We start from the raw sequence: 16,172 nt of genomic DNA on the forward strand, positions 1-16,172 counted from the left end.
ATGACCTCACAGCTGGAGTAATTTGGAAGCGATTGATGAGAGAGAACAAAACTAATTTCAGCATGACTCAGTCTGCAAGTCTTTTTGTTCTTATGAATAATTTAAACAGAAAGAAAAACTTCAGAGAAGAAGCCTGCACAGATCTAATGAGACTGATATGTGTGACTGGGTTTACTGTGAAGAGATCCAACTCCATGTATGATTCACATCCCGTCCTAACCAGTGGTCACCAGTAGCTCCTTACAGAGGAGCATTTAAAAGCAGACTTTCTTGTCTTCGTGGACACCAGTGTTATTTTTGGCAGCTATCTTAGATTTAGTCTTTAGATAAAAATTCAAAAACTTAGTTTTTGTGACACTTTTGTGATTTTTACGTTTTATAGTTTTTTTAAACATTTCAGTCCAGTTTTAGTCATAAAAAGTCACATTTTAGTCTAAACCTTTTCTCTCTTGAGAAAATATGACCCCTGATGATCTCTCCATTTTTTAACAAGCATCAAATGACTTTTTTTCTGTGAGCGCCTGAAGCAGAAAGCCTGAGTTAACAGAGAAAGGTCATAACCCCCTTCATGACACCCGTTATCTCTGACAGGTGCTTGAGGCTTTAGAATATCATGGCTCTTAAATGTCCGACAGAAACACCAACTAACATTTTAGTCCCGTCTCGTCTCGTTAACAAAAACTAAACATACATGTCATCAGAGTTTTTATTATCAACCATCTGTTTTTAGCTCGGCGACGTCTCGTCTTCGTCATGGACAAATGATTGATGAACATTTATCATCGACATTTTCGTTAACCAAATTAACACTGGTGGACACCGACTGTCATAAAGGAATAACAGTGACGTCATGCTGTGGTTGTGTCCTTGCTAGTCAACAGTAGGAAGTGACCTGTTGTGATCTCATGACGCTTAAACTGCTGGAGAAAACCCTCAGAAGCAAGCATGTGCATTCTCAGATTTCTGCCTTATGACTGTGTGCTCTCTAAGGTCGACTGAGTACCTATCAATGTTTGTGCTTCTAAATTCTTTGACATAGTCGACATAATTAGCCTAGCTTAGCATGGGGAACTGCAAACTCTAATGCAACAAAAAGTGTTTTTGTAATTGTGTTGGTGGACAGTTTAACGATCCAGATGTGATGTCTCCATAAAGAGAGTCGTGTTTTTTAACTTTGGCATCCTTTCCCCTCTGTTTATGGTCTTTATGCTAAGCTAGGCTAACCACATCCTGACACACCATCACTGTCAGGAAGATAACAAAAATGTATTTCTCCACTTAGACATGAAAGGGAAAAAAACATGAAGAGCATCACTCTCAGCCGAACATCCTTAAAGACAGACAGTAACAGAGGTACTCAACAATGAACAGAGCTGTGTAAACACAGAAGGTGAGAGGAGAACTTCATGGCTATGTAGCATCACACCATAAGCCATGCTCCAGTCAGGTCACTTCCACCAGCGTCAGACACAAAGCGATGAAATGAGATGTGCTGGAACCGAAAAACAACTGCATATAAATTCTACACAATGCTGTGATGACATCTGGGAATGTTTGCTGGTTGATGAACGGACGGACAAAAGGTTGATGGTGGAGGGGAAGACGTGGATACACGACCACAGGGCCACCAGGGCAAAGGTCTGGTTTGAGTCCGCTCCACTTCAGTGACGTTAAAATCAAAGAGTTCTTTTAGTTCTTGTCCATTTTGGGAAAACAAACCTCAAGTTTCCCAAATGTTATAGTAATTTATGAACATTCAATATTTCATTTTTGAGACAGAACTCTTCAATCTAAGTTTGCTGAAATGTTCCTGTTGTTGAGCAAAAACCTCTCAGATCTCTCAGATTTTGGTGCCATCAAGATTTAACGTAAGAGTACAAACATGATCCTTCACTTGTGTACCTCAACAATGGTTCAAATTAGGACTGGAAATAATTGACAATCCCAGTACCAATGCATGTACCCTTGAAGTGATACTGATGCCAATAGAGTCCTTTTTTGAGGCGGCATCTCACATCTTTGGACTGCCAATCACATTATATGCAAATATGGTCTGAAGCTGCTGCTTATGTGGGCCAATGACACCTTTAATTTGGGAATGCTTGATCCAGTTGGCTCCAAGCAAAACCATACCAAAGGTCAAATAGCTTTTTCTAGACATGGGTGAAAACGATCAATACTTGGGTTAAGTTTAGGGTTATGCTTCTTGAGGTTTTGACCCAACAACAGGGATATAAATGTCGGTAGACAAATGGAGTGTCTTGAATCTGACTCAAACCAGAACCTGCCAAAGACCTTACTTGCTGGTAGAGTTGCGGCCTCGGTGCCGAGTTCTCGATCATAGTGTGAATCATGAAGATTAGAGGCTCATTCTCCTTCGTCTTGCGGAACGCCAAGAAGAAAGAGGATACAATGGTGTAACACAGCAGAAGAAGTTGCTTGAAGAATTAGTCAACGTTTAACGGCAGATATCAAGGAGGCAGAATGGGACTAACCAACAGTCATGGATAGTTTACTGTTCTCACGCTTACTGACCACTCCCTTACCCTAAGCGCTAACGTTAAACTCGAGGAAGATGATTTAAGACCTTCTCTGAAACTGGAAGGGACATGGTTAAGGACCATTCCTAAAATCTAAGACACAACGCGCTCAACTCACAGATAAACCTTCAGAACTGCTCTAGCCTCTGGTCCTCTGAACATCTTCCTGGTGCAATGACGCAGTTCCAACTTAATAAATCTTTCCACTGCATAACAAGCTACGGCCAATAAGAAGAATCTGCAAACACAGTTGACACGATGATACCCTCAAACCAAGTCTTCCACTTCGGTTGTTCTGGTTTTTTGCTCTTAGATCTCAGAGCTGCATCGCAAAACATTGCCTACTTGGCAAGAAACCATTGCTCCTCATAGAAAGTAGGAGCATAATATGAGAGCAAAGTTGGAATAAAACATCAGTTCTCCTCTGAGTCTCTGCAAGGTGTCAGCCCGAGCATATAAGCATGAATTCAAATGAACTACTGACTGGAAGTTGGGCTGAACGAGGATAAACTTTAGAAGAACTGCTTCTGAAATACGTCCTTTATACTCGCTGACATCTGAACAATTGTTTCCTAATTTGGCAATTAGCATCCAAACTGTTAGCTGTCCACATCTCCTCCAGCGCTGGTCTCTCCATGAAGCACATGACCTTTTTAGAGCTGAGCAGTCATATCCCATAATGCTGGAGCTGTGAGTAGGCAGGTTCTAACCTACAGGCCAAAAATAAGCAGCACAATTGGAGGCCTGCCATGATCTGGGTTTGTCTCTGTGAGCTGTCAGCGGGCGTGGGCAATAAGACGTTAATGTGGTTCCAGTGGAAACATCCGTATCATTGCTAACATCAGTGCCAGTAAGAAGTGGGGCAGATAAAAAGCACTTCAACTTCAACCAGTAGCTTCGCACCACAGAATGGTCCTGAACTAAAAAGTCAATACAGAAAATCAATGACAGGCCTTGACAGCGTTTTAGAGCTGAAACTGAGCAGGTGTTAAAATGTGAAGTTTGTAGATCAGTAAGTGGTTTAGATTAAATGATTTCAAGCAAAGAGGTAAAGACACAGAAACAAGAAACAGACGTCAGGAAGGAGATTATCTCCATCAGAAATGAACATGCAAGTAAGAAACACAAGTTAAGATGTTAATAACAGTTAATGTTAGCTTCCACTCAGGTAAAAACTGATGCTTTAAAAGTTCCAAGGTTTCATATTCACACAGGAGTCCTCACCTGGCTCTCCAGGTAAATGAGGTTCCTCTGGAGGTGATGTGTGAGAACATCAGTCTGCAGTAGTCGCAGAAGAAGGAAGAGAAGACGCAGGAAAAGTGAGGCCATGTTTGATAAAGACAGGAGAAGGAGGAAGAGGAGGAGAAGGAAAAAGGGAGTCAGAGTGGGAAGAGGTCAGAAACAGAGAGTGATGACGGACGATGGTTGAAAAGAAATGGCTGCATATTCAGTTATGGATCATTGTATTATTACTTTCTGTGAAAATAAACTAAAGAACATTCTAGTTACCTCACCGCAACAACCAGGGGTGGACAGCAACGGAGTAAATGTACTTGAGTGCTGTGCTTTACATGTACAAGTGTCTGTAGTTTACGTGAGTCTTATTTTGGAGGGAAACTTTACTTTGACTGCACGACAGAATGTTCTCGTCACTCGCTCGTTTTGAAGTCAGCTGACGAACTGTCTTTTCTAAAATCTGACACAATAAACTGTGCTCATGTAGCTCTACGTGTGGTTTGTCTTAGCGGTGTTGCCGTACCTGTACAGCTGGGAATGACAGAAGATCCAGCTCTAATCACGTCTTACGAGTGTCGTAAGACTTTGCAACATTACACTGCAATACTAAACAGTTGTGCAAACATGAAGTGAATTTATCAGTGTGTAGCAGGAAATGCACAACTGGAATATGTGTATGTGTATCTATAATTCAGTTTGAGGTTTCTGAAGAAGGAATGATTGTTTTAAATGTTCATTTCGTTTCCTGCGTACAAACTGTAAACGGTGTTTTCTAAATGTACACCCATTCGACTGACTGACACTCCGACTCAAGTAATGAAGTTGTGTACTTTGTCCACCGCTGGTAACGACCCTTCACAAGGCTACAGCAGTCCGATGTTTGAGCTCTCAGCTCTGAACACATGCACACTGGTGAACTGTCATCAGCTGCAGACTTCAAGCACTCAACCCCAAACTCATGATGTCATGCTGTGCTGCAATTCTGCATAACAGTTTGGACAACTTGTATATCTGACATGCTGCACACGTCTTCCACATGCACTATAAAGTCACTTCTCAGTCTCCTAAATAATCATAAATCTGGTCGTGTTAATTGAATATTACTCATGATGTACGTACATCAAGCTGAGAAGAAGCCAAGTTGTTTGATGCTTCAGCTGCGATGCATCCATGCCCTGTTGGCAGACCTCAAGCTGACATGCATGGACAGGAGCAGTGCCCCCATGCAAACACACACACACACTCAAACACACACACACACACACACCTGGCTGCAATAGAAAGCCCATTAAACCCAGCATCAATCCCCAGCATCACCAACAAAATGACACCTCCACCAGGCTGTGTGTACTCTGAAGCCAGAACAGTACTCCAAATGAAATGTCGTTCAGGGTGCTCGCAAATGAACTTTAACTGACACCACATATAGACAGACGTGAAGTGCTCACAGAGCCTCTCAGAGCACTCCCAAACCATTTCATTTGGAGTAAACTTTCAGTCAAAGACCGGCCCTTGCAGACACACATCACCACACTGAATACGGGATTTTGAATGCTCGGAAGGTAAAGCACAAATGCGTCCATGCACACACACGCTCGGTGTACACACTCACTGCTGACCTTAGCGTTGGGCCCCTCCAAACCCAGGGCCATTAGCTGGGATACTGTGTGTTCCCGCAGGCTGTTGAGCTCCGCCTGCTGCCGGCGGAGCTTGATCAGCAGCAGGGTCAGCTCCTCCGGCTGCACAGAGCAACACACAGAGCAGAGAATAAAAGCTGCCACACTGATGACAAAATCAATGACATCCGTTTACTGGCTGGAATTAAACATCGTGCAGCGACTCTGATGACCTATAAAAACAGACACTACTTTCACAAAAGATTTATGCTCCAATAAAAGCAACTTTAAACCTCTGGTAGTAAAATAATGCCTTTAAACAAACACTTGGATGAACCGTAATCTTAAAGCAGAGTGTGATTATACGCTTCCTGTTCAGATGCAGCTGCAGACATTTCTTCTCTCATGATCATAAAAACTATTTACACATAAAAGGAAGGTGTGAACGGAAACCTCAGCGTGCACCATCAGGCAGCCTGTTGGCGGTCCATCTGTGCACGTGTGACCTTTTAGTTGATACACTTAAAACTTCATTAATGCATTTTTCTTGGCCACAATATGATGAGCGCTAAGAGCTAATGCTTTATTAACATGTTAACAATTGCCTTTTTACACATCAAGCAGAGCAGCAGTAGCACCAAGTCTTTTAAACGTACAGCTACAAATATTAATATCATATTATTATAGTTGCTAATGCTAATAATAGACCTGTTGACAATATGTATTATCTGTTGTTGTTGATGTAACAAGAAGATGTGTTGTTGCATCTCCCTCTGTCCCATTTTTCGGCCCATCCAGTCGGGCTGTATGCAGCAGGGTGTGTCTCTGTGAGCTGTCAGCAGGCGTGGCAAATAAGTTGTTAATGTGGCTCCAGTGGAAACATCCGTGTGACTGCTAACATCAACGACAGTAAGAAGTGCGGCAGATAAAAAGACATTTGTTCAACCAGGAGCTTTACGCCACAGTATGCTGCTTAACTTAAACGTACAGAAAATCAATCCGGGCAGGAAACCAAACGTCTGTATTATCTGTGGTCGTTGTTGCTCTCTCTGCCTGTCTCTATCTTGCATCTCCCTCCGTCCCTCTCTCGGCCCGTCCAGTCTCTTCAGATGTTCGACACGAGTCTGGTCCTGCTCGAGGTTTCTGCCTGTTAAAGGAAGTTTTTCTGCCGAACGTGCTGCTCATGGTGGACTCTTTAAATAACAAAGAGTACGGCGTAGACCTGCCCTTTTTGTTAAGTGTCTTTAGATAACTTTGGTTATGATTTGGCGATATACAAATAAAATTTGATTGATTGATTGACTGATTCCCCCTTTGCTATGATGTAGATACGGTGCAGTTGTCTGGGCTTGTCTGCAGAAGAATGCTGCCTGCAGGGCAACTTAATCAAATGAGCCTGAGTTGGCTCAAGAGGGTTCAGGGTTCTGGGTTCATCACTACAAGTTAACCAGAGTTTAGGTGACTCCATATTTATAGATATATGCCAACTTTATATGTGTGATGTTTGTTTATAGCTTTTTCCCACAAGTAAACAAAAAGGGAAAGAAGGTATTTTCTCCAAACAGACAGAAGAAAAAGAACTTTGTCTCTTCAGTACTTTGGTCGTATTTGTGCTTTTTTCAGGTATTTTACCGTCTGCAGTGTTACCAAGACGGCTTCTGTCACACTCCTTTAAATGTGAAACGGTTCCTTCTTTGACACGAGGCCAAGTGAGCACGGGAACATACGACATCAGGAGGAAATTCAATACATTTCAACCTGAGAGGAAAAGCTCCTCAAAATGGGGCAACCTTTCATTGACTTTATGACTTTGCAACCGTCTTTAAGCTTTATTTCTTACATGTCAGCAATCTGGGTCAAATATGTGTTTGTCATCAGCGTCTAGTTGTCAGTTTAAAGACCTGTTAGATGAGAGCAACCAAGCAATTTCAATTATGGATTAAAGGATGGACTGGTGCACGTAAACACACATCAGAGGACACAAACGCAAACACAGGTTGGTCTCACACACACCCACACACACCCACACACACACACACACACACACACACACACACACACACACACACACACACACACACACTCAACATTTCATCACTCGTAAATGAACAGAGCCACTGTGACTGTGACAAAACAGCGCTCTGCAAAAGCCGCGTGGAAAATTACTGGACAAATTTTTCTCATCAAACTGCCGAGACACTCGACTGGCGACGAGCAATCACATCATTATTCACAGCTCGCTTCAAAGAGAAATATCAGCCCGCGCTCCTGATTGTTGTTGCTGCAATTTGAGAGCAAAGACAATTTCACTTGTGCTGCTGCATTGTGTTGGTGTGTGTGCTGTTATTAAGAGACAATGGCACTGGCAATAATTACGTCGGTTCCGCTGCGACAAGTGGAAAAAAAACAGGTGACAACAAAACAAGACTGAGCGCTGTGTCGATCAGTGTTTGAATCTCAGGGACGGACGGCAGAGGCTGTTTTTTATTTGTGTAAATGCTCAAAATGTGTTAGATTTACTGACAGCAGGGGGACAGTATCTCAGAGCATGTGTGTACGGGAGGAGAGCAGGTGCACTGTAACACTCACCGTCTTGCCTTGCAGGGACTGGGCAGTGATGGGCTGAGGGGGAACGCTGCCTGCGATGGATCGTCGGTCAGGTTGGAAGCCGTACTGTAGGAGAGAGGGATGAAAATAGAGAGAATATGAGAAAGAAAGTACGTCTCAGTTGAATTCATTTTACTAAAACCAACACACGGTCGCGTTCAAGCTGTAAACAATGCAGCGCACAGAAAAGGAAGTCCGTATCTCTAAACGCTGGTTACACCGGAATGTTCACCGCTGCTCCCAGAGGATTTATCGTGGTCAAACGATCGCCGACAGATTCCAAGATTGGTTTAGATTTAACCTGCCAATGTTCAAGTTGGTTGGGTCAAGTTTCCATAAAGTCAGACTACACAATATTTCCGTCACCATGTCAGATTAATCAGTGACAGTGGCATAAAGTCGTGCCCTGTCTTGGTCGGGAGACTGGCAAGTGCCAACCAATCATCGTTCACGACCCTGTGCGAGTGCATAGGTCATCGGGGAGGCGGGACAAGACATTAGGCTCATTCGAGATGAGCGAGGCCTGCGCACAATCGATCGCCGCCTTTGCATGACGGTTAGATTGTTGTCCGACTTGCTCTGAAAACCGACTGCGGGAGGCGGCCGCAGTTTTCAGGGCCAGGCGCCGCAGGTGCTCTCCACCGACTGCACAACTCCATGCATGATGGGAAACGACTCGCTCTGGTCTGAGTGAAGCGCCTATGGGCTGAAAAAAACTTCGACATCCCCACAAGGAAGTGATGAGACGTCCGTCTTTATCATTATTCATTAAACTTCATGAAGCGTCAGACACCGAACGGGTTTATCACAGTACTGTCATTCACATGTGAATGCTTTACACATTCCTCATGAACGTTGTCTCAATAAACATCTGCATTGGCATTTATATTGAAATAACTATCGACGGTCATAATCGGGCCTGGCCTAACTTCTGCAGTTATATCCGGAGTTTGTGCTCTCTTCAAATCTTCAAACTGCACGCTCTATTTATGTTTTTTTCTGAAGCCCTTTAAACACAAAGTGCCACTCCAGAGACTCCCAGGAAGAGCAGATCAGGGCGGATCATAAGAACCCCGATCAGAACGACTCATAATCACAGAAAGCTGAGAGCCCGTGCACCTGCAGGGACCCATTAAGAAGACCCTGAGAAAGACATTCAAGTTTCTGTTCTTTGTTTTGTTTAAAGAATGTCTGACAACACTAAAGTTAGTCTCAATCATCAAAGAACTTTCAGCGGATTATGTAAAAATCTGAGTGTAGAAATGTTGAGATCAGGTTCGTTTGTAAGCACTTTAAAAGAGAAAATAATATATAACTTAAATGTGGGGAAGACTAAAGCTGGGGGACAACTAGTGACTAAAAGTCTGAGGTTCATCTTTGAAGCTCAAACTGTGAACAACTACACCGCGACAACACCTGGGACACCTGTGAAGTAGGTTCTCCTGCTTTCACTTGTCTCAGTGTGTTGCCCAGAAGTCCCTCATAAGCACCCAGAACATGTGAGTGCTGCAGCCGGGATCCTACTTACAACTAAACTGCATGTATACACAGCATGTGAGCCCAACTCCACTTCCACCTCTAAACAATACTGTGCAGAAGAAAAAGCAAACTCGAGATGAAAGTTGTGCACAAAAAGTTTTTGGGCGGTTATTTGAAGTACACTTGATTTGCAGTTAAATAGCTAATGCAAGCAGAAGCATTCGTAATTGAATTTGCTCACTGATGTAACAATGAGGAACATTACTGCAGCACAAGAGGAACACTACTAAAGAAAAACACCACAATAGGAAACATTCAATCATATTTTCACTCAGCTATCTATTTGCCAACATCTGCTGTCTTTGTGAACAAACAAAGAACAATGATTGGACTCAATTTATTGTCAATGTAATTAAATTCAGCCGCTACAGTGGGCTGAAAGCTGTTATTGTGCTGAGGCAGAACATTGTTAAACTAAGGACGACATTTATAGCATCTCTTTAAAGCATTCGGTCGTATTTTCAAGTGTTCAAGCAAATGGAAAACTGCAGCGCAGCTGATATTCAGAGGAACTTTCAAGCAGCTTGTTTTGATAGCACGACAGGGCTAATAGCTTCATCACAATAACGTCTAATTCTGCATGTTTATGAAATAAGATGATTTGTTTTGTGAAAAGATCTGATCATCTAAACATTTTTAGGACTCAATATTTCACAAGCCTCTTCTCTGATCCGTCTACTTGATAACATGTTGTTCACAGCCCATGAATGTTCATCTAGCAGATTCAGCAATGTGACATGACATCACACACCTACTATGATATCTTTAGCTGAAGGAGCTGAAGAGTGGGGGAGTGACATGCAGCAAGAGTCCGAGGGCGGGAGTCGAGCCTGCGGGAGTCGAGCCTGTGGTCGCTGCATCCAGGACTGTAGCCTCTGTATATGGAGCGCCTGCTCTACCCACTGAGCTAAACCAGCGCCCCACACTATCTGTTTTACCAGACGTAGAGCGCTCTCTTGTATACACAAAGTCTTATGTTGGCATGTGAGGCAACAACTTAGAGACGGCAGTGAAATGCCTTTCAGCACCATGGACAGAGAACAGAGGTCTATTTATCATTGTCACCTTAAACTACATAGAAAATAAAACCTGCATTGTACTTATTGTAGGTAACCAAGAGGTGTTCAAATCACAGCAAAACATAAAGTAATCCGATTACTTTTTGGTTGTCACAAGTAAGTCAGGTAATCTGTTATTGAGTTACGTTTTCATCAAAAGTAATCTGAAGCTCTGCTTCTGTTTCTCTCCTCCTTCTTGGCAGGTCGCTGCGCACCAGCAGAAGGTAAACACAGCTGTGTCAGTGCGCATGTGTAGCTAGCTAACTCAGCTAGCGAGCTGTCAGAGAGGACAGCGTTTACTTTGTGGAAATATTCACATGATTCTGAATGTTTGGGTGAAAGGGACGAGAACAACATGACGGTGAAATGTAAGCTGTGTCTGGAGGAGAAGTGCTCGTCAGCTGTGAAGAGCTCAACTTCAAACGTGAAGAAGCATCTGCAGCTAAACACAGCTCCACAACACTGGTGGGACTAAGAGCCTGTGTTGTTGTCATGGAAACAGCTGTGCCGAATACTGTATGCTGCAGAGTTACAGATTATGGTCTGTAAACGATGCGACGCAGAGACGGTAGAGTCGATACATTCAAAGGCAGACGTACAGCAGGCTGCACGCCGTCCTGACGATATAACACACATGTGGAACGAGTCGCAGAGGGGGTTAATTTTTGGTAACGCAAAAGTGATCTAACACATTACTTTCGGAGGTAACGCAGGAACGTAACGAGTTACTTTTAAAAGGAACGTTGGTAGAAAATCATGAAGTAATGAACAAGTTCACTGGATGAAACTCAAATTAATTGACAGGCACTTTGTGGAATGATCAAAAAATCCAACCAATCCATGCACACTACCGCATGCAAGCAATATTAATAGTCTATAAACCTTTATAAGAGAAAAACTAGCTACTGTACCAAATCAACACCTACAGATTTTACATCATTACACACAAGCAACTCCCTGTTTGCTAATCTGATGGTGTTCTCAGTGGCTTGCTTCTCTCTCTCTCTCACTGTGAATACAGATCGGTACGTTTAACGTGAGCTGTCCAAAGTGTCTCAGTCCGGGTACAAAGTTGATCAGAGGTGTCACTGCGGCTCACAGCTCGGGGACGGGGATTGGACCTGGGCTTTAGATATGTGACAGCAGGATTGGACTCATCCACTGCAGTGAGAATCATTCACTGACTCTGCTTCCTGCCAAACTCTCTTGGGGAAATCAGAAGGAACATCTGTGGACTCTTCAGATCCAGGACTGCTTCCATATCTGACAAGTGCCTCTTTAGCTGATGGGGGATGGACTGCCAGGCACATTAGTGAGTGTTTCAATAGGAGAGAGCTGTATTATGTGTAATTTTCCCCTTTGGAGGAAGTATAAATGATTGAACTGCAGTGTAATTTCCAGCTATATTCTATCTGCATTGAAGCTCTTTGATTCACACGATGAATTGAATCCACTTCAACTCGGGAAATGTGCTTTTTTTCCCCCTTTAAAACTTTGAATCATGAGGAAAGACTTCAGAGATGCTGCATGCTTGAGCTATTTATTCCTACATATGCTTGATGAGTAATCACCGGCCTGTTCGTCTTTGTGAGGCTCCGTGTTGATCACAAAATATTTCAGATAAATGGAAGAGTTTATTTTTACCAAACAGAGTTAAATGTCCTCCGAGTGACACATCAGACATATATGTATCATCTATCTGCTTCTTTCCTCCCTGTTACTCCTGTTTCACATTAAAGAGGTCCACTGGAGGAGTTGTGTGGATATGGCGCACACTGAGACTTAACCCTTGTGAAACTGAGCTACTGCCCGAAAGGATTAACAAGCCAGCGCTGGTAACACAAATATGGAATTAGAAGCTGAGTATTCATTTGTCCAACATCTCCTGCGTCCAAACTAGCAACCCACTGGATTGGCTAATGGCTTGTGTACTCATTAGCTTCCAAGACTACCTAGCATGCCAACGCTAGCAACTGACTGGGTCAGCTACCTACTAGGCTGGGCCTTAGCTTCCAACGCTGGTAACTACATTCCAGGTTGTTAGCATTGATGTGCTCCAGCCAAGGAGCCAAGCCGAGCCAAGCTAAGCCACCAATTCAACAGGATACTAGATTAGACGTATGAGCTAGCGTCAGCTTTCTCATTTCCTGCTGTCTACTTCTGTGTTTCCAGTGCCTTCTTAAGATTAACCAGGTGTACAGCTGGCTTCTACAAGGATATATCCTCTGCCAACTTATTATTATTTGAAAGTTTGACCTTTTCCTTGCATAATACAAATGTCAGCGTCTACGCAGATGACATGCAACTCTGCACCGCTCAGCCATAACATTCTGACCACTGACAGGTGAAGTGAATAACGTTGATTATCTCGTTACAATCGCACCTGGCAGTGGCTGGGATACGTTAGGCAGCAAAAGAACATTTTGTCCTTGAAGTATTCCCTGATGGCAGTGGCCTCTCTCAGCAGGATAACGCGCCTGCCACACTGCAGACATGGTTCAGGAACGGTTTGAGGAACAACAAGTTCAAGGTGTTGGCCTCCAGATTCCCTGGATCTCAATCCAATGGATGGAAACAAGTCCGATCCATGGAGGCCCCACCTCGCAGCTTACAGGACCTAAAGGATCTGCTGCTCACGTCTTGGTGCCAGATACCTCAGCACACCTTCACAGGTCTGCTGGAGTCCATGCCTCGACGGGTCAGGGCTGTTTGGGTGGTAAAAAGGGACCTACACAATATTAGGCAGGTTGTTACGGCTGATCAGTGCACATCTTTGCTTTATCAGAGTTGAAAATGTTGCACTTTGGATTAAGGATTTCTTAAAGTGGATGAGCAGAGGACGGGAGCTGACTGCAAGGATACTCCTCACCTCACTCTCATCCTGTCTGTTGAAGGTTGAGCAGAGGGCCTTCGGGTTTGCTAACTGTTTTGCTCTCACTTGACACAATCTAAGAAGTCTATCATCAGATCTGTGGTTTAAGAGACGATACCAGGAAGGAACACTCTCTTCTCATGTGTTCATGAGGCCCATTATTGTCCTGTTTATATGAAATGTGCTGTACCTTGGCGAGGTGTGCTCTGTGCCGGGGATCCAGCGTCACGTCCCCCCTGTAGACTGGCGAGGACACCTCAGAGTGGGAGCTGCTGGGGTTCTGAGCGACCTGCTGGCGAGGAGGGGAGAAGGTGCTGTAGAGAGCCAGGGAGCCGTGAGACGGGGAGGTGGGGATGGAGTGCGCCACAGCGTGCTCGGAGATGTTGCCCATGGTCTTCGTGCTGGGCAGGGTGCCATAATGACCCACAGCTGGAGGCACAACAGCAAAGAGAGTCAGAGTGGAGTCAGAAGCTTTCCTCGCCTGCAACATTTTCTGTGATGGCAACAAAATTAGAGCTATATTCCAAAACAGAGCCAGAATGCGATTTAACAAATGATGACACATGATATGACATTATTTTGGAGCACTCTGACAGCCTAAAAGCATGTCACATAACACTTTCAGACCGGCTTCTTTACAGCACTTATACAAGTAATGATGGTGACAGTCATCCGGCGCACTTATTTTATACTGAACAAACAAAACGCAAGAGAGAGAGAGTGAGAGAGAGAGAGAGAGAGAGAGAGAGAGAGAGAGAGACGTGTGAGAGGTGGACGGAAAAAGACGCGATCTCATCCTGTCTGTGGTCTGCGTACCTGTTGGCTGAGCCAGACTGTGCCTGGAAAACGCCTGCCTCTGCTGCCACTCGTACAGCTGCCACATGGTGTCGTCCCTCATCGACCTCCTCTTCTCCGCTGTGGTGATGACGGTGCTGGTGGAGGCGGGACGGAGGGCCCGGTCGTACACGGAGCCCGCCACGCTGCAGATGCTGTCGGGCCTCATCATGCTGTTGCGGGGCAGCGTGCGATAGCCCTCCGGGTAACGGGGCACGATCTGAGCCCGGTGGCTGGGCATGTTCCGGGGTAAGGTCTGGTAGGACGTCACACTGGAAGAGAAAGTGATAAGGAATGAGTTCTCTGTCTTCACTGCAGATCAAGGATCTTTTTATTCACAGGGAGATCAGAGGAGAGTTTGTTACTAAATGCTTTTTCACTCTTCAGGAGAAATACAAGAGGTAATTTATGCAACTTTATACGGCGTTTGTTTGTGTTGTGAATTCATGAACCTGCAGGACGCACTGACGTCTGAGTCTTGTGCTGATTGTGAACCTGATGAGGGGTCTGTTTAATCAGGTTAGCACAATCACAAGTGCAAAGAGGGCATGAGGGCATCTCCAAGCTCCCTCGTTCACTTGGTTTATGCATGTGCAACAGCAAACGTACTTGGGTCTAAGACTTCTTCTCTCAGCATAAAGTCCCAATGTCCACCAAAATGCAAACAACTGTCTTCGCCTTGCTTCGTCTGGCTGCACGTACACCATGGCCTCTGCACTGGACCACACAGGTAAGAACTCTTCAAGGTCAGAAAAACACCAAACTGCCGGAGCACAGCTTGTGGCTCAAAAGTTAAACTCCACGGTGGAAAACAAACTGGCACAATTTGCAGCCTTGAAATTCTAATGAACGTTGGGACATTTGAATGCACCACTATAGACTGAAACAAACACATGGATGATGCGTCTAAATTCACCTCAAACTGAGTGCAAAGGAAACAACACAACTGTCTGCTCCACTGCACCAAGAACCCAAAGAGGTTCAATATACACTTCAACAAATAATAGCCTGTCTGGACGGCAGTCATATCAGGGGAAATCCAATATCTCTACTTGATACTTGATTTTCAGGTAGGCAGCTTAACTGCAGAGTTATAACCCTGAATCTTACACAGAATCAGTGTCAGCTCAGACACACTTCAGCAGGACGGATGCTTGTTGACCTCAAACTCCTCCAGCTTAAAGATACTTCATGAAGACACTCGGCCGTCTCGACACCAACTGTAATTTTGGGTGTCGGTCACAGTAGATTGAGGCTCTGTCACAATCGCTCACCTTAAAGAAGGTTAGGAACTTTTCAAAGTAAATACTTTTTCAGGACAGACATTCATTTCTCCATGATTGAGGTCCTCGTCATTCAGGGATCCGTGCATGAAGATCGATCTTTATAACAAGTCTCACATGCTCACATCGATTATTCATCCTGATTCTAATGGCTGAGAGGCATTCCTTTGAAAGAGCAGCTACCCCTTAGAGATTGAAAATTTACAGTCGTGCTTCGGTGCAAAAACAAATCCATAGTTTAGTGGAAGCCAAAGACTCAGAAGCATATTTTCTGCTTGTCAGGTATATATTTATTTGCCTGAGCTCTGTCCCTGCAACAAACTCACATGTGAATACCTGGTCGAATCCCTGTATGCTACTTCAGCTGTGTCTGCAGTTTTGTATTTAAAGGACCATCGCAGTGATGGATACAAACTTGACTCGGCTAACAGACGAAGACGCGGTGGAGTAATGCTTAAAGGTATCCCATCATGACAAAACACGGAGAGTGGGAATGATTACAGCAACTAGTAACTCTTTCATCCAACACATTTTCATCCCATGTTGTTAAATACCAACACTTACGGCAACGGCGTATTAGTGCTATT

General features: G+C 44.1%; 1 protein-coding gene across 1 annotated transcript in view; it reads right to left on the reverse strand.

The window, feature by feature from the left end:
* The window catches only part of LOC138599679 (pleckstrin homology domain-containing family A member 5-like), a 241,962-nt gene that overhangs the window by 26,626 nt on the left and 199,164 nt on the right, over positions 1-16,172 (reverse strand). Inside the window, exons 12-17 of the mRNA XM_069671435.1 lie at positions 14,285-14,574; positions 13,659-13,897; positions 7,982-8,065; positions 5,396-5,515; positions 3,765-3,818; positions 2,301-2,381 (exon numbers count right to left, since the gene is read on the reverse strand). Coding sequence (XP_069527536.1) covers positions 2,301-2,381; positions 3,765-3,818; positions 5,396-5,515; positions 7,982-8,065; positions 13,659-13,897; positions 14,285-14,574 — 868 coding nt within the window. The remainder of the gene's footprint in view (positions 1-2,300; positions 2,382-3,764; positions 3,819-5,395; positions 5,516-7,981; positions 8,066-13,658; positions 13,898-14,284; positions 14,575-16,172) is intronic.

The sequence above is a fragment of the Semicossyphus pulcher genome, unplaced genomic scaffold (assembly GCF_022749685.1).
Source record: "Semicossyphus pulcher isolate SPU_LCO1_2020_fin unplaced genomic scaffold, fSemPul1.0.p SCAF_20, whole genome shotgun sequence".
NCBI lineage: Eukaryota > Metazoa > Chordata > Actinopteri > Labriformes > Labridae > Semicossyphus > Semicossyphus pulcher.